Source organism: Triticum aestivum, chromosome 4A, assembly GCF_018294505.1.
Source record: "Triticum aestivum cultivar Chinese Spring chromosome 4A, IWGSC CS RefSeq v2.1, whole genome shotgun sequence".
NCBI lineage: Eukaryota > Viridiplantae > Streptophyta > Magnoliopsida > Poales > Poaceae > Triticum > Triticum aestivum.
Window position 1 is genome coordinate 688,406,520 of NC_057803.1, and position 19,184 is coordinate 688,425,703.

A 19,184-nucleotide genomic window follows, 5' to 3' on the forward strand; every position below is an offset into this window, starting at 1 on the left:
AACTATCCAGGTAATCTCTGGAAGCATCAGTTAGTCCATTATAAAAGATATCAAGTATTTCATTTTTCTTGAGAGGATGATCAGGAAAATCATTAAGTAATCGGAGAAGCCTCCCCCAAGCTTGTGGGAGACTCTCTTCTTCAATTTGCACAAAATTATATATTTCCCTTAAGGCAGCTTGTTCTTATGAGCGGGGAAATATTTAGCAGAGAAGTAATAGATCATGTCCTGGGGACTACGCACACAACCAGGATCAAGAGAATTAAACCATGTCTTAACATCACCCTTTAATGAGAACGGAAACCACTTAAGGATAAAGTAATAGCGAGTTTTCTCATCATGTGTAAAGAGGGTGGCTATATCATTTAATTTAGTAAGATGTGCCACAATAGTTTCAGATTCATAGCCATAAAAAGGATCAGATTCAACTAAAGTAATTAACTCAGGATCGACAGAGAAATCATAATCCTTATCGGTAATAAAGATAGGTGAAGTAGCAAAAGCAGGGTCATATTTCATTCTAGCATTCAAAGACTTTTCTTTAAGCTTAGCAAATAATTTCTTAAGATCAGATCTATCATTGCAAGCAAGAAAGTCTCTAGCAGTTTCTTCATCCATAACATAACCCTTAGGAACAACAGGCAATTCATATCTAGGGGGAGAATCTTCATCATCACTTTCATCAAAATTATCAGTTTCAATAATTTCATTCTCTCTAGCCCTAGCAAGTTGTTCATCAAGAAATTCACCTAATGGCACAGTAGTATCAAGCATAGAAGTAGTTTCATCATAAATATCATGTAAAGCAGAAGTGGCATCATCAATAACATGCGACCTATCAGAATCAATAGCATGTGTAGGTGTCGCAATTTTACTCAAAACAGAAGGTGAATCAAGTGCAGAGCTAGATGGCAATTCCTTACCTCCCCTCGTAGTTGAGGGAAAAATCTTGGTTCTTTGATCTTTCAAGTTCTTCATAATGATAAGCAGATATAAATCCCAAGTGACTCAAAGAATAGAGCCATGCTCCCCGGCAACGACGCCAAAAAATAGTCTTGATAACCCACAAGTATAGGGGATCGCAACAGTTTTCGAGGGTAGAGTATTCAACCCAAATTTTTTGATTCGACACAAGGGGAGCCAAAGAATATTCTCAAGTATTAGCAGTTGAGTTGTCAATTCAACACTTGGAAACTTAATATCTGCAACAAGGTATTTAGTAGCAAACTAATATGATAGTAGTGGTAACGACAGCAAAAGTATTTTTTTGGGTTTTATAGTGATTGTAACAGTAGCAGCGGAAAAGTAAATAAGCGAAGAACAGTATAGGAAAAGCTCGTAGGCATTGGATCAGTGATGGAGAATTATGTCAGATGCGATCGATCATGCAACAGTTATAACATAGGGTGACATAGAACTAGCTCCAGTTCATCAATGTAATGTAGGCATGTATTCCGAATATAGTCATACATGCTTATGGAAAAGAACTTGCATGACATCTTTTGTCCTACCCTTCCGCAGCAGCGGGGTCCTATTGGAAACTAAGGTATATTAAGGCCTCCTTTTAATAGAGTACCGGACCAAAGCATTAACACATAGTGAATACATGAACTCCTCAAACTACGGTCATCACCGGTAATGGTCCCGATTAATGTCACTTCAGGGTTAACGGATCATAACACATAATAGGTGACCATAGACTTGCAAGATAGGATCAAGAACTCACACATATTCATGAAAACGTAATAGGTTCAGATCTGGAATCATGGCACTCGGGCCCTAGTGACAAGCATTAAGCATAGCAAAGTCATAGCAACATCAATCTCAGAACATAGTGGATACTAGGGATCAAACCCTAACAAAACTAACTTGATTACATGATAAATCTCATCCAACCCATCACCATCCAACAAGCCTACGATGGAATTACTCACACACGGCGGCGAGCATCATGAAATTGGTGATGGAGGAAGGTTGATGATGATGATGGCGACGGATTCCCCTCTCCGGAGCCCCGAACGGACTCCAGATCAACCCTCCCGAGAGAGTTTAGGGCTTGGCGGCGGCTCCATATCGTAAAACACGATGAATCCTTCTCCCTGATTTTTTTCTCCCCGAACACGAATATATGGAGTTGGAGTTGAGGTCGGTGGAGCGTCAGGGGGCCCACGAGGCAGGGGGCGCGCCCAGGGGGTAGGCACGCCCCCAACCCTCGTGGACAGGGTGTGGGCCCCGGACGTGGATTCTTCTTCCAATATTTTTTATATATTCAAAAATTATCTCCGTTGATTTTCAGGTCATTCTGAAAACTTTTATTTTTGCACAAAAATAACACCATGACAATTCTGCTGAAAACAGCGTCAGTCCGGGTTAGTTCCATTCAAATCATGCAAGTTAGAGTCCAAAACAAGGGCAAAAGTGTTTGGAAAAGTAGATACGTTGGAGATGTATCACGGGTATCGTTATTTTCTGACCTTCACAGATGATTTGAGCAAATATGGGTATATCTACTTGATGAAACATAAGTCTGAAACATTTGAAAAGTTCAAAGAATTTCAGAGTGAAGTGGAAAATCATCGTAACAAGAAAATAAAGTTTCTACGATCTGATCGCGGAGACGAATATTTGAGGTACGAGTTTGGTCTTCAACTAAAACAACGTGGAATAGTTTCACAAATTCATGCCACCTGGAACACCACAGCATAATGGTGTGTCCGAATGTCATAACCGTACTTTATTTGAAATAGTACAATCTATAATGTCTCTTACTGATTTACCACTATCGTTTCGGGGTTATGCATTAGAGACAACTGCATTCACATTAAATAGGGCAGCATCTAAATCCGTTGAGATGACACTGTATGAACTATGGTTTGGCAAGAAACCAAAGTTGTCATTTCTTAAAGTTTGGGATTGCGATGCTTATGTGAAAAAGTTTCAAACTGATAAGCTTGAACCCAAATCGGAGTAGTGCGTCTTCATAGGATACCCAAAAGAAACTGTTGGGTACACCTTCTATCACAGATCTGAAGGCAAGATATCTTGTTGCTAAGAATGGATCCTTTCTAGAGAAGGAGTTTATCTCGAAAGAAGTGAGTGGGAGGAAAGTAGAACTTGATGAGGTAATTGTACCTTCTCCCGAACTGGAAAGTAGTTCATCACAGAAATCAGTTCCAGTGATTCCCTACACCAATTAGTGAGGAAGCTAATGATGATGATCATGAAACTTCAGATCAAGTTACTACCAAACCTCGTTCGTCAACCAGAGTTTCGATCCTACAGCTAGGCCCTTGTCTCGCCTCTTCAGTGAGTGTGTGGGTATGTGTTCTAAGAGAGTTCAACCCTTTGCATGGGTGTGAGGGAGTCCTAGATTAGGGGTGAAGGAAATATGCCCTAAAGGCAATAATAAATTTATTATTTTTTTCCTTATTTCATGATAAATGTTTATTATTCATGCTAGAATTGTATTAATCGGAAACTTAGTACATGTGTGAATACATTGACAAAACAAAGTGTCCCTAGTATGCCTCTACTTGACTAGTTTGTTTATCAAAGATGGTTATGTTTCCTAACCATAGACATGTGTTGTCATTTGATGAACGGGATCACATCATTAGGAGAATGATGTGATGGACAAGACCCATTCGTTAGCTTAGCATTATATATCATCGTTTCAGTTTCATTGCTACTGCTTTCTTCATGACTTATACATGTTCCTCAGACTATGAGATTATGCAACTCCCGAATACTGGAGGAACACCTTGTGTGCTACCAAACGTCAAAACATAACTGGGTGATTATAAAGGTGCTCTACAGGTGTCTCCGATGGTGTTTGTTGAGTTGGCATGGATCAAGATTAGGATTTGTCACTCCGATTGTCGGAGAGGTATCTCTGGGCCCTCTCGGTAATGTACATCACTATAAGCCTTGCAGGCAATGTAGCTAATGAGTTAGTTACGTGATGTAGCATTACAGAATGAGTAAAGAGACTTGTCGGTAACGGGATTGAAGTAGGTATTGAGATACCGACGATCGAATCTCGGGCAAGTAACATACCGATGACAAAGGGAACAACATATACCGTTATGCGGTTTGATCGATAAAGATCTTCATAGAATATGTAGGAACCAATATGAGAATCCAGGTTCCGCTATTGGTTATTGACCGGAGACATGTCTCGGTCATGTCTACATAGTTCTCGAACCCGTAGGGTCCGCACGCTTAATGTTCGGTGACGATCGGTATTACGAGTTTATGTGTTTTGATGTAACGAAGGTAGTTCAGAGTCCCGGATTTGATCACGGACATGACGAGGAGTCTCGAAATGGTCGAGACGTAAAGATCGATATATTGGAAGCCTATGTTTGGACATTGGAATGGTTCTGGGTGAAAACGAGAGTATACCGGAGCATTGGGAGGTTACCGGAACCCCCCGGGAGGTATATGGGCCTTGGTGGGAGAGAGGGGAAAGGAGCAAAGGAGGGGGCGCCCCCCCAAGCCCAATCCGAATTGGGAAGGGGCCGGCCCCCTTTCCTTCCTCCTCCCTCCTCCTTCCTTCTCTCCTAAATCCAACAAAGCAAGGGGGATCCTACTCCCAGTGGGAGTAGGACTCCCCTTGGGGCGCGCCTAGGAGGCCGGCCCCCTCCCCCTCCTCCACTCCTTTATATACGGGGGAGGGGGCACCCCATAGACACGCAAGTTGATCATTGATCTTTTAGCCGTGTGCAGTGCCCCCCTCCACCATAATCCATCTCGGTTATATCGTAGCGGTGCTTAGGCGAAGCCTTGTTCCAGTAGCAACATCATCACCGTCATCACGCCGTCGTGCTAACGAAGCTCTCCCTCGAAGCTCTACTGGATCATGAGTTCGCGGGATGTCACCGAGCCGAACGTGTGCAGATCGCGGAGGTGCTGTACCTTCGGTGCTAGATCGGTCGACCGTGAAGACGTACGACTACATCAACCGCATTGTCATAACGCTTCCGCTTACGGTCTACAAGGGTACGTAGACGATACTCTTCCCTCTCATTGCTATGCATCACCATGATCTTGCGTGTGCGTAGGAATTTTTTTGAAATTACTGCGTTCCTGAACAAGGGGGTCCTCGGTTGTTCGGGCTATTTGATATTGGCCGGACTGATGGGCCGTGAAGATACAAGCAAAAGACTTTCCCCCCATGTCCGGGTAGGACTCCCATATGCGTGGATGGCAAGATTGGTGTCCGGATATGTTATTTCCTTCCCCCACAAACCGGCTCTGTACAACCCTAGGCCCCTCCGGTGTGTATATAAACCAGAGGGTTTAGTCCGTAGAGGCTATCAGAATTCTTATAGGCTAGACAACTAGGGTTTAGCCATTACGATCTTGAGGTAGATCAACTCTTGTAACCCCTACACTCATCAAATACAATCAAACAGGAAGTAGGGTTTTACCTCCATTAAGAGGGCCCGAACCTGGGTAAACATTGTGTCCCACTTGTCCCTTGCTACCATCAATCCTCATACGCACAGTTCAGGACCCCCTACCCGAGATCTGCCGGTTTTGACACCGACAGGGGGCTCCTGGGAGGTCTTATATACTGACCCCCAGGGTACAACGGTAATGCTACACGATCACGGGGTCCTGGTGTGATCCTCTAGGAGCTGGCGATGGGGGCCGCCGGGTCCACCGGGTGCGGGTCTTGCCAGGTTCGTCGGGCGTGGGTCCGGCCGGCAGCACGACACTGTGGCACACCGTGTCTTGCGTCATGAGGCGGATAGTGCCGCCCAACTACAGGATTGCGTTGCTCAGTCGCCGCCCGCCCTAGGTGGGGGTGTAGGGAGCACTGTAGCCACGCCCGCTCGGCCCGGTGTAAAAGAGGGGAGCACTGTGGCCATGCTTGCCCCGTCGTGGAGAGTCGTCCTGTTGTGCGTCCGGAAGGACTGGTCATCGTCTTGTGGCTAACCCGCATAGGCTAGCCGGCCGGGCCGGGTAGCCATGCCGAGCCGGCTCGCGCTGGGGAGACTGTGGGCCGGCCAGCCGGATTGAGGGGCGTCGGCCACCCCGTTGAAAAGGGATCCGGGTTCCAATGCCTACCCGGGGTCATCCCCCCGACATATACTTTTATGAATGGTGTCGACAGGAGTTTGTACAATTTTGTGGAGAATGCTGGCTTGACGACTTCCACTTAGATAAGTGTACTCAATATTACCAGCTCACCGACACTTTCGGCAAGATTTAAATATATACCCCATCATACTGCACCTTGAGTTGTCTTTCGGTTATATGGTAAATCTTATAACATGTATATTGACGAGTTTTGTTATGCATTCAAAATCCCATTTTGGGGTTCATATGATGAACCTCGAAAGAGTGATTTTGAGTTGTTTCTTAGGAGTATTTGCAATGGTGAAACTAGGGGAATTATACATGGAAGAATTTGCAGTGTTCATTTTCCTTCTGTTCGTTACTTTGGTTATTTCATAGGAAAGTGTTTGATTGGTAAACAGGACCCTAGTGCCACTTGTGCTCATGACTTAAGTAGTCTGCATTCTGCTTTGCATGGTAGTAAAATGTATAACCGGGGGCTATTATTGCTCGTCATTTGAGTAGGAATGCTGGTAGTGGTGATATTTATGAGGGATTTGTGCTTCTCCTATTGCTGCTCATCTTGGAGTGCCTATTTAGATTATGAACTCCCTACTAGTTTTTTAGACTTCGGGGCCATGCAGTTTCATGGATGCGCGAGCATCACCAATACTCGTCGCAACACCCATTCACGCTAGTTCCAACAACTACGCGTGTTGGTTTCAACATTTCACGCGTGCTGGTTCCAGCAATATGACACACACTGGTTCTACCATTCTCGAGTGCTGGTTCCAGCAATGGCGACACACGTGCTCGCCCTCCTCAGGAACCATGGCGGACCGCTACAAGAGAGGAGAGAGGGCAAGACACGAGCTCGGTTTATGGGGATTTGATGGCAGGTTCCAGGAGAGAGTCGAGGCGAAAAAGGAAGCGGACGACCTACGAGAGACATGCACGAAGGAGGACGAAAGAAAAACGAGTGGCCGTCATGCTTCTGAGCGATGCGATAAGGCACGTGATGCCCGCTCCCAGCAGCTTTCTACATTGCGAGTGAGGCGACCGGCCGAGCGTTCCGCCGGTCGGCCGGCCGGCCGGAAGCAATCGTTTTCCCAATTATTTCCAGCTGAGAACCTAACCGGTATAAGTAGAATGGGATAGGAGAGAAAATTAAATCCACTCTCTATTGTTATAAAAAAATACAGTAAAAGGGAAAAAGTGAGCACAACTAAGAAGCCGGGGGCATGGAATTAAAAATCCCAAAAAAAAACCCAACTCTGTGAATGTAGCGAGGCAGGAAAACCACCGTGTTTCGCTTTGCTTTCCCTGCCGGCAGGCAGTACGCAGTAGGCAACCGCAGGCAGAAAAGCCCGAGTCCACACACCGTCTTCTCAGTTTCCACCCCCGCTGCTGGCGTTGAGCCATTCCCCTCCTCAAACCCTCCCCTCCCATCCCCACCCAAATGCTGCCCCCGCCTCGCCGTCGCCGCCGCCCAAAACCCTAGCCCCGCCCCGATGCCGGAGCCCCCCGTCCCGGCCTGGCTCCGTGGCCTGCCCCGCGCCCCGGAGTACCGCCCCACCGAGTCCGAGTTCGCCGACCCCATCGCCTTCCTCTCCCGCGTCGAGCGCGAGGCCGCCGCCTTTGGCATCTGCAAGGTCATCCCGCCCTACCACCGCCCCTCCCGCCGCTACGTCTTCGCCCACCTCAACCGCTCCCTTCTCTCCCCCCCCTCCCACTTCCCCGACCCCGACCCCGACCCCGACCCCTCCTCCTCCAACCCTACCGCCCCCGCCGCCCTCTTCACCACCCGCCACCAGGAGCTGGGCACCGCGCGCCGCGGCCGCCCGCCGCCGCAGGTGCTCAAGCAGGTCTGGCAGAGCGGGGAGCGCTACACGCTCGACCAGTTCGAGGCCAAGTCCCGCGCCTTCGCCAGGGCCCACCTCGCCGGCCTCCGCGACCCGACCCCGCTCGCCGTCGAGTCCCTCTTCTGGAAGGCCTCCGCCGACCGCCCCATCTACGTCGAGTACGCCAACGACGTCCCCGGATCCGGCTTCGCGGCCTCCGCGCAGTCGCATCGCCGCCCGCACAAGAAGCGGAGGCGGGAGGGCGCCCCGAGTTCGCCGGATGAAGGGGACAAGGCCACGGGGTGGAAGCTCTCCAGCAGCCCCTGGAACCTCCAGGCCATCGCGCGGGCTCCAGGGTCGCTCACCCGGTTCATGCCAGATGATGTTCCCGGTGTCACTTCTCCCATGGTCTACATCGGGATGCTCTTCAGCTGGTTCGCATGGCACATCGAGGACCATGAGCTCCACAGCCTCAACTTCCTGCACACCGGTGCGCCCAAGACGTGGTACGCGGTCCCTGGGGATCGGGCGGCCGAGCTCGAGGAAGTTATCCGTGTGCATGGCTATGGAGGCAATCCTGATCGCCTTGGTATTTATTTCCCTTTCTTATGTTTGCTTATGCGATCAGTATATTCATCGTTCTAGTATTATGAATCGACTGAATGTTTGTTCGTGCAGCGTCCCTGGCAGTGCTTGGGGAGAAAACGACATTGATGTCCCCTGAGGTCATTGTAGCCGCTGGTCTGCCCTGTTGTAGGTACATTCTCTGAAATGGTCACTGCTCATTGTTTTCTTGTCAAAAAGTGGCTATGGTACATTAACATTTAATTTCTGTACTGATATGCATTCTGCATCTGTGCTTCAGATTGGTGCAGCATCCTGGTGAATTTGTGGTGACGTTCCCAAGGGCCTACCATGTCGGGTTTAGCCATGGTCAGTTCATCTAGGCTTTAGATTTCATTACACCTGTTGTTATGACATTCCGTTATCGTGTTGATAATTGTTAGACTATGTATTACAGCTATGGTGTAATTTTATGTTTATGGCACTGGCAGTAAACTAAAATAATCCACGATTGCCCGTGCCCTGATGTGTGCTGTTGTTGTATTGTTACATCAAAATAACTTTTGATATCTAGGTACATATCAAAACTACTAGGGAACTCTTGATTTTTTTTTTTGCCAGAAGTCCGGCCATGTTTGATTTTCATATCGTTATAGTTGTTTTGCTGCATTGGACTTCTACCCGTTTTGTTTATAAACATTCAAAGAATTTAACTTCGTAAGTCTATAATGCTGCTCTAAAGTTTGTTAATGACCAGGATAGTGTTATCTCTGCATGCCTGTAATATTAAGTTGAGGGCTTCTACTATGACTTAAACTCCCCTGAGGTACTACCTATGTATAAGGACAATTTATTTTGCGCGACCACCAGATAATGTACAGCGTAGAGACTGAAGATCTACATCTATGCATTTTGATTGTTCTGTGCAGCAGTTCTAAATGGTCTGACCAATATATTACAGGATTTAATTGTGGAGAAGCTGCCAACTTTGCAACTCCCCAGTGGCTGAAGTTTGCCAAAGAGGCCGCAGTTCGAAGAGCTGTGATGAATTATCTTCCAATGCTTTCTCATCAACAGCTACTGTATTTGCTAGCAGTTTCCTTTATATCCAGGTAAACTTTTATTTATGACCCTACATACAGATCAATGCAGAATACTTTTTTTGTCTCCCTACAAGAGCCAAATGGTAGAATAAGCGGTTTAATTAGATGTACTCGTTAGCTCTGGCATAACAAAGTGATTATGCATGGGGTATACATTTGTTAGGTCTGGATGCTGAATTTCTTATGTATAAGTTCAGAAGTATTTGTACATCTATTGGAACTTGTGTGGGGGGGTAGTAGGCGCCTGCATCATCTGGTACACCAAGATAACAAATTTAAATTATTTGCTCAGAGACCAGGGAATCATATCACATTGATAGATAAGTGATACCATTGAAACATGAAAATGAGTTCTGCAGTAGAAGATCCCCAATACAAGTATCGAATATTGCATTAGTACTTCTCTACCCGTAGCTTATATTTTTGTTGAAGGCTGCATCTGGTTAACATTGTGGCTTGCCAACCATCATCCCACTAGCTTGTAGGAGCAAAAATCACCACTTGCTGTTATGTGGTTTAACATAAATTGTAACTTGGTGCTGTCCCTTATCCAGTTACCTATGGTGTGTAAGACCCATTCTGATTCTTTATTTGCCCAACACACATCAATGCTGCGCCTTCACAAGAGAAATTAGTCACATAACTTCTTATAGATAAGAAGTTAGGAACAGAAATGATCACCATTCGAATCTACAGAGACTTTTTATCGATGGCAATAGGTATCATTAGCATTTCACTGTTCGGAGGTGCGATAACATGGCTGAAGGTAACACTTAGTATTAAATGTAATAGGAAAATTCATTATTTAATACCATTCAATGATCATGCATTTGGCCTGTATCTTGTCAGAATTTAACATGTATAATAAACTGATAAAATAGTAGAACTTCAGAGTTTAGGAGAACACCACAGAAGCCCAAACACTACAGTTAAAAAGAGAAGGGCAGGAAAGCTTTAAATGATAATGTCCCTAGGACCTCTGAACGCTCCAGGCTCTCTTGAGAAGCTAGCAATGCCATTTTAAGCTAACAATGTCATTACCTTTACATTATATGTATTGAGATTTGTATCTTCCTGTTTGTAGAAGTGGTTTAGTTATGTTGGACAGAATCATGATTGCCTTCTGTGTCGGAACTTATGGCTAATGAAACATGTAACATAAAAAATCATTGACCAACCAAGCACTAGCACTTGGCATTGTTGCAAGACAAAATGACAGACACCAGAATTTCCGTGGAATAAATTTTGCTCCACAGGAGTCGAACCCCAGTGGGTGGGTTGGTGCTAGCGCATCACTCCCCAGTCCCCACAGACCGAGCAACGCTTGGTTCGTGAAAGAAAATTTATCATAAGAAGCACACCTGTCATTGTCGTATGATGACAAAGTTGTTCTCTTGATCAGTTGGTCTCCATGCTATAATTATGGATTTAATTATGCTTGATTTCTAGTGCTTTTCGTCCATATTAAAATCATGAGGCTGCCAGATGATTATTAGGTTTATCATTCAGAATCTTGAATCTAGTTGGTTATTTTGATTTCAGAACCCCCAGAGAATTATTGTATGGAATTCGAACCTCTCGTTTGAGAGATCGGAGAAAAGAAGAAAGGGAACTACTAGTCAAACGGGAGTTCTTACAAGATATGATTAGTGAAAATGAACTTTTGTGTGCTTTTCTCAAGAAGAAATTAATTGAAAATGCTGTTCTATGGGAGCCTGACCTGCTGCCATCTTCTACTGCTTTACATTCCTGCTCCTCTGGCCCAAAAGCTCCTTTGAAGGTTGATGATGTTCACAGTATCGAGTCTGTCCCCAAAGAGAACAGTTCATCTGATGATATTGCATCTAGAGCTGGGATACAACCTAAATGCATGTCTATGGACAGCAAATCATCTGATGCCATGTCTGCTGCCGAGGCGCAAAAACTTGATACTGACACTGATGATGATGGTGACCTTCCTTTTGATTTGAGCATTGATTCTGGCTCATTGACCTGCGTTGCTTGTGGAATTCTTGGCTTCCCATTTATGGCAATTTTGCAACCCTCCAAGAAAGCATTGGAAGATATGTCCCTTGTTGATATAGAGAGATTTAAGCTGAATTGTGAAAAAGAGAACCATTCAAATGCAATTCCATGTTCTCCTGATGATAGCATTTCAGGTATGTCCAGCTTTTGTAGTCTCTTACAGGTGCAGGAACTAAGTGAACATTTTACTGACAGGTGCAGATTTGTTTTGTGTTGTCAATTGCCATCGTTGGTACTTCTCGCTCTTGTCATAGTTCCGCTTATATGATAAACCTCACTAGGATCAAATTCTTAGTATCCTTGAATCCTTATTTTCTCTTTTCGTCAAACATGATGAGCGATCCTGTCTTTTAGCACGTTACAATTAATGGGTATGGTCAAGTAGAAATATTCTGTCTAGAATAATTGCAATACCAATGGAATTCTTGCTGTGTGCTAATCATTGATTACATCGCAGCTACTTTGTTTTAATTACATTGTTTGCTGATTTTTTGGTGATACATGGAACACATTACTAGACCCTTTTTTCCGACTGTTCTCTTATATATTATAATTGTTGAAGTGTATATGTAGATTGCCTAGCCCTTTCCATCAGTTCTGACTTTTGGTTGCGTTGGCTAGTGCATGAAGCTTTAACATGGTATCAGGGCCTAAGGTCTTGCGTTCAAGTCCTGGTTTTCGCAATTTATCCAAAAATTGCTGCTCCCCCCCTCTGTGTCCACATATAGGCTTCTTGAGCCATACCTCCGAGTCTATTCACGTGTTGACTTCCCTCGTCACATGTGAGAGGGGTTGTTGAAGTGTATATGTGGATTGCCTAGCCCTTTCCATCAGTTCTGACTTTTGGTTGCCTTGGCTAGTGCATGAAGCTTACCAATAATTAGTATCCTTGCTTGTTTATTAAATATACTTTCTTGTACATTTCATTCTTTTATATTTCAGGTTTAGCCACAGTGATATGTTTTGTTTTTGCATGTGTGAATATTTGACAAAGGTTTCTCCTTATTTGCCAGGACATCCAGTTATTGCCAAAAGACCTTCCAGCCCTGTGGCACAGTCTAACTTCAGTCATCAGAATGCGGAATCAGATAAAGATGGTGTGGGACTTGATGGACCCCTACTACCACATAATAATAGTGCACATTCTTGCAATAGTGAAAATACCCTTAATCCGGGCATCAACACAGAGACAACTGAGACGAAAATACCGAGTGCTCGTTTTGGTATAGAATTTAGTAAACAAACTGGCAGAGGTGATATTGATGCACAAGCCACAGAAAGTTGCGGCAACACTGTTGACTGGAATATAACCTCTGCATTTGTACGTCCCCGTATCTTCTGCTTGCAACATGCACTTGAGATTGGGGAGTTGCTTGAAGGCAAAGGGGGTGCACATGCTCTCATCATTTGCCATGCAGGTAGAGTATGATGCTAACTTCCTTTATTCTCATATTCTCTTTTACTGCAAATGCCTGATGCACGCTGCCTTGATCCTTAACACTGGATATGAAATCAGTAATTCCTCTTATGAGTTTTGACACACTTATGTGTTGTCATCATGTTTGGTTCGTTAAAGCTTTGTTAGAAGATGCTAAATTGGTTTAGATTGTCTTCATCTGTGGGACTTATTTTCTTTGTATTAATAAAGTTATGGCTTCTTCCTCTATATAAAAGACTAAACTCTTGAATATACTATGAAAATCAGTGTATTATTTTGTATCATTGAATAAATCTCCGATCTTTTGTAATCCAAGTGATAAATCCCAAAAAAATATATAATAACATGGAACATATTGACTTGTATAAATTTATTCCAGTAGATACTAATTGGAGGGGATGGTCTTGAAGCCCTGTACTAGGATGGAGCACATAAATTACTGCAATTATTTGTACAAAAGCCAATTTATTTTTTGAAGGATATAATACAATTGAACTCTGGTCTTCTGGTGTTTGCTCAATGTGATTGGTGTCGGTATTCGCTGGTGTTATGCAAGTGAACTGTGCTTGCAGCTAATTGCAGTCATATCTGCTATGTGTGGAAATTACAGATGACACGTGACTTGACCCACCATGTCCTATTTTTGTAAATGGTCTTTCTGTCGGATGCTATATAAAACAGTACAGAATAATGCGATGATGGAATAGACAATAGATAGAATGAGCATAGGAGTCAAAGTAGCGGTGCTTGTTTAATTAGCAAAAAGAGTGGCATCTGACTGTTTATGGCACTAAGTCCAAACTTTAGGTCAAAAGGATCACTTCAAAGATTGCGCACATATGTCCTGAAGCGATCCAGGGAGCTCTTGGCCCACATTTCCTTCTCTGTTGACCCAAGAGTGCTAATTGCAGATGCATGTAAATGACTCTAGCTCGGAGCTTATGCCTCCTTCAAAATATCTCAAGTGAACTCTTGTTCTGAATCATGATTAGGAACCAATTCTACACATGTTAATGCCATAATTTGATTAGTGTATTTCTTGAAGTTTAAAAATTCCCCTTATTTTTTTTGCAGATTACACCAAGCTAAAAGCACTTGCAATATCAATTGCAGAGGAAATTGAGTTTCAGTTTGACTGTAAAGATGTTCCACTTGCAAATGCGTCCAAATCTGATCTACATCTAATCAACATTTCAATTGATGACGAGGGGTACAAGGAAGATGAAAGAGATTGGACAACACAGATGGGTCTAAACATGAAATATTTTGCCAAGCTTAGGAAAGAAACACCAGGTTGCCAAGAGCAACCTCCTTTGTCATTTTGGAAGAGATTAGACATCTCAGATAAGCCTTCGCCTATTTCTGTCGTTCCAAACCTCAAATGGCTCTGCAGAAGAGCACGAACCCCATATAGGGTTGTTGGTTATGCTGCCAGTCGTAATGCCACAGTAGGTCGTGACGTGGTTAGCCCTGCAGTTACAAAGGCTGAGATGGGCACTTCTGGAAATGCTTACGAGAATGCCAAAGAACAACGAACTGCTGAACAAGATGCCCCTCTGGAGCCAAGTAGGTTACAAGAAGCTGACGATGTTGCTGATATGCACACGTGTTCTGAGGACATTGATCAAGACATGCATTGTCTGATTGGTAGCAAAAGGCAGCGAACCGCTGAACAAAATGCCCCTCTGCAGCCAAGTAGGTTGCAAGAAGCTGACGATGTAGTCGATATGCACACGTGTTCTGTGGACAATGATCAAGACATGCATCGTCTGATTGGTATCCCTGTTGCTGCTGCTGAATATCCGATGACGCATCAAGTTTGTGAAGGTACAGTAAGTGTTAGCACCTGTGAACTTGACGATCTGGTAAGTGCTAGCACTAGTGATGATTCAATTTGTTCAGCGCATTCTCAGGATTCACCTGGGGTGTCAGATGACTTTACCACTGAACAGCAATGTGTCCAGTCAGATGAGTTGACTAGTTCCGTGGCTATGTCCGCACAACAGTTCCTTGTAGATGGAAGCATGACTGCAGAAGACAGCAGCAATCATGAAAACTTGGGTTCTTATAATGTCACTTCAGAGTGCAAAGACAAACAGCTCCAAGTTCAACAGGAGCAGGAGAATATTGAACTTTGTAATAATGCTGGCAGAAACTTGGCCGCGGCAGTACAGGTCAATTCCGGCCATTTTGGTGACAAGGCCGTCAATCTCAAGAGCGCTATTCCTACTGAGTCACAGCATGAGTATCCGAAGAGAGATGCCATCGTTTTGGAAGGCATGCAAGCTGCTTTGACGACTGTGGTCTCTGGAGAAAATAGAAATTCAGTTAACACAGAATTGGATTCTCTTGGTATTTTACTTGGAGCTTTAGCAGAAGAATCCATTCTAGCTGATGTTCCTGGAAAAGATGAGGTTGACGATGCTTCCTTGACATTGATGACACTGGCTAGCATTGACCAGTCTGCAGGTGATGTTGCACACAATGAAGTTATAGAGGCGTCTAGCTCTTCTGTTGGCGCATCTATTTCATGCAAGGGACGGACTTTGTCCAATTTGGCATCTGATGGATCGCTTAGGATTCAGAATGCTGAAATACAAAATAAACAAGAAAATGCTGAAGAAGTTGGTGCCTGGAACTGCCAGGGTTTGAAGAACAGCAGAGGAATACTTGACAGTTCAGCAAACAGTTTATCTGATACAGGCAAAAGTTCAGGCACACCAAAAGCTTATCAACCAGACATATTGTCTAGAAGTATTGGAAGCTCAAAAAGAACAAGTATCATATGCTATGTCAGACGCAAGCGCAAGCAAAAAAGAAAGAGGGAATCTGAGTTAAGTACCAGTAATTCGCAAAGTTTTGGGAGCTTTGCCCGCGCGCCATGCGAGAGGCTGAGGCCCAGGAGGAAACCTGCAGTAATTGAAGAGCCGGCAGAGCAGATTGAAACCGCAAAACCTTCCGCTGCCGCAACCAAGGGCAAGAGGTCCAAGGTGGTGGAGTTATTTCAGTGCGAGATCGATTTCTGCGACATGACATTCGAGAGCAGAGCCGAGCTCCGCGCCCACGAGCGCAACATCTGCACCGACGAGTCGTGCGGCAAGCGCTTCCAGTCGCACAAGTACCTGAAGCGCCACCAGTGTGTCCACCGCGACGAGAGGCCCTTCAAGTGCCCCTGGGACGGCTGCGGGATGACCTTCAAGTGGCTGTGGGCGCAGACAGAACACATAAGAGTCCACACGGGGGAGCGCCCGTACGAGTGCTCAGTCCCTGACTGCGGGCAGACGTTTAGATACGTCTCGGACTACAGTCGGCACCGGAGGAAGTTTAATCATTACTGATTGGACGTCGCAGAGGAAGTTTAATCATTACTGATTGGACGTCGCAGCGGTGCTGGGGGGCAAAGGCTCCTCCTCCGGCTGGTGCTGCATTGTGTGTTGAGGTACGTTGGTCCTTTGTTTGTTGTAGCAGGCTAGCAGCTCACGTATTTAATTAACCGCCCGATGGCTGGTAGTCCTAGTGTTAATCCCCTTCGTTAACAATGTGCCAAGTGTAGTCTAGGATGTAGAGATAGATTGGGGGGTAAAAGGCCAGATGGCCCTTCATTCTTTTTCTCCGTCAGTCCAGTCATGTATGTAATCCCTTGATAAAGTTTTATCAATTGCGATGATGCCGAAATCTCCCTCAGTTGAGTCATGTATCTAAACTAATCTATGCTAAAGTTTATCAATGCAATGACGATGACAGATCGTCTGGTTCGTTCGTTTTTCTCCTGAGGTTGTCGAATTATTAGCAATAGGATCTTGACATCATGCGAGTGGTTTGGGATTTGGTTTTGTGGTAGGCGAAGCAGCATTGTTGGGAACCTTGCAATTGCAGACCTACTGATTCTTTCTGGGGCACACGCTACACGTGATTACAGCATTGATTTTTACACTCGTTAAACAGTCTGAGGCGTTGGATTCTTTGCTGCTTTGCCTTATATGACTAAGTGACTTATAAAGTGCAGATCTTAGGGACTCATAAGGATCCAGGTCCTCTAAAAAACCCCGGTAATTTTATTCGAATTGAGCTAGGGAACACAAAGTAAACAACAGCCATACCAGGGAATTGCTACAGATAGAGTATATCAAAACAAGGGAGCAAGAATAACATTGATTGAGAGAATAAAAAAGAGCTCTTGTTCCAGGTTATCACTTTGACTACTTCCGTTTTATCACCTTAATATAAGTCCTACGCGTATACCTAGGTTGCCAATTTTATCACCTTAATATAAACTACATAGCACAAAAATTAGCACAAAAATTATACGGTTTGAAAATAGAGCATCTGAAGTTTATATTGGTATATTTTTTTGTAATATATGACTTGTATTAAGTTGGTCAAATTAACGACCTAGGGGCACACGCACGCCCTGTAAACTGAGAGAGAGGTAGTAGTTTAATTAACTCAAAATCCACAAATATTATACATAATGACGACGATACAAGTTTAATTAATCCAGAAGTAAAAAGACCCAACCAACTAACGATCCTCATGGAGTGAGTAGTGATAACGATATATATATATATAGGCCATCTAGACGACGGCGATGGCGATGATCTACTGCGACTCGACGGGCGGCGTCGTGTTGGTTGAGCCGTGGTCCTTGGCGCCTCCGCCGAGGATGGGGTCGGCGAACATGGAGCTGACCTTGTTCTTGATGCACTCCCAGTGGTCCCGACCCTGCGCCTCCGCGAACTGCCGGTACTGGTCCTTGGCCAGCTCCAACAGCGACGCGTCCTCGCCCACCGTCCTCTTGAAGCACGACGTCGCCGCCACCGCCTGCGCCTCCTTCTCCGAAGGCGCCGCTGCAGCTGCTGTCCCCTTGTCCTCCATCAAGCCCGAAAAAGTGAGATTGAAAACTTGTCTACGTGAAGAGAAGAAGACGACGTTGATGGTTGCGGTTGCGTTGGTTTGGTGGCCAGGGGGCGTGGCTACTTATATGCAGGGGAGGTCGGCCTATCTTGAGGAGGAAGAAGGGTCCGTCTCGAGTAGGGGAAAAGGAAGAAACAAAGAGAGAGACACACTAATTGGATACGAACACAAGTTGAGCACACGAGAAACAACCCAGTCCGGATCATCATCATGGAAGAAAACAAGTACGTAGACACGGATTCTTGATCACAAGTAAAGACGGACTCTGTGACGTTCGCGCTCGGGAGGAGCCATCCCGAACCAACGAATCGTTGGTGCGAGGGCAGGGGAACCACCGAAGGATTTCGTTCGTTGTGACTTGCGAGAGGCCTCCCAGCAGCGCGAACCCTCTCCCTCTAGACCCGATGACCGCCAAACCGAAGGGCAGTACTCTGCGCCGGCGCATCGGCTCAAGTTTGGGCCGGTCGCACTGCAGCCATCCGATCTGGCTACCTATAGCTCGTTGGATAACCCCAGTTGTCTTCTTCCTTCTGTTCGTCAACGCACGGAGAAAATAACTCCTCATCGCCTGTGCCTCCCCATGCGACGCGAGCGACGGGCCAGTGCGCTCTCCGGCGAGGCAGCAACACCGCCGCTTTGGCCCCTCGCGACGCGGCTCGTCGCAGCCCCGCCCCATCATCGCGCCCCCGTTGCAGCACGCAGCCCCCGTTTCCCTCCCCATGGCACGCCGCCGTTGCATTGCACAACCGTGAGCGCAGCGTCTCCCCTGATGCCGGTTTCCACCCGCAAGCATCTCGTGCAGCCCGTCGGCCGGCTGGCTCGCGGCAACCCCTTGCAAAGCACCTCTTGTTGTCGTTGCCGTGCATGGATGTAGCAAAAGCATCCGCTAATGGTAGCAAAACCTGAAGCCAGTTGCAGCAAAAAATAAATAAATATCGCCTATGCGGCAAAAAACACCGTCGCCGCCGTATGTAGCAAGCCTCGGCAGAAAAATGGTGTTCGCCGATAGTAGCAGAAAACAACAACAATCGCGACAAAAAACAACAAAGGTTCCAGCAAAAGATGCATCGCCGCCAAGAAACTCGCCAGATCCAGCAATTTTTTTGCCGGTTGTAGCAAAACAAGAAACCTGTTGTAGCAAAACTGCCTATATCGTCGTCCAGTTCCAGCATCAGTCATGTGTGGATGAAGCTTTTTCGCCCGCTGGTTCCAGCAAAAATGATCTAGGGTTGC

At 45.5% G+C, this 19,184-nt stretch overlaps 1 protein-coding gene across 1 annotated transcript; it reads left to right on the forward strand.

Moving 5' to 3' along the window:
• The first annotated feature begins 7,500 nt into the window (after positions 1–7,500).
• Positions 7,501–16,804, forward strand: LOC123088161 (lysine-specific demethylase SE14). The gene is made up of 7 exons (XM_044510334.1): positions 7,501–8,496; positions 8,586–8,664; positions 8,773–8,840; positions 9,433–9,583; positions 11,117–11,733; positions 12,613–13,017; positions 14,112–16,804. The coding sequence occupies exons 1-7, from the start codon at positions 7,578–7,580 to the stop codon at positions 16,373–16,375; spliced, it is 4,503 nt and encodes a 1,500-aa protein (XP_044366269.1). The 5' UTR covers positions 7,501–7,577; the 3' UTR covers positions 16,376–16,804.
• The last annotated feature ends 2,380 nt before the right edge of the window (positions 16,805–19,184 follow it).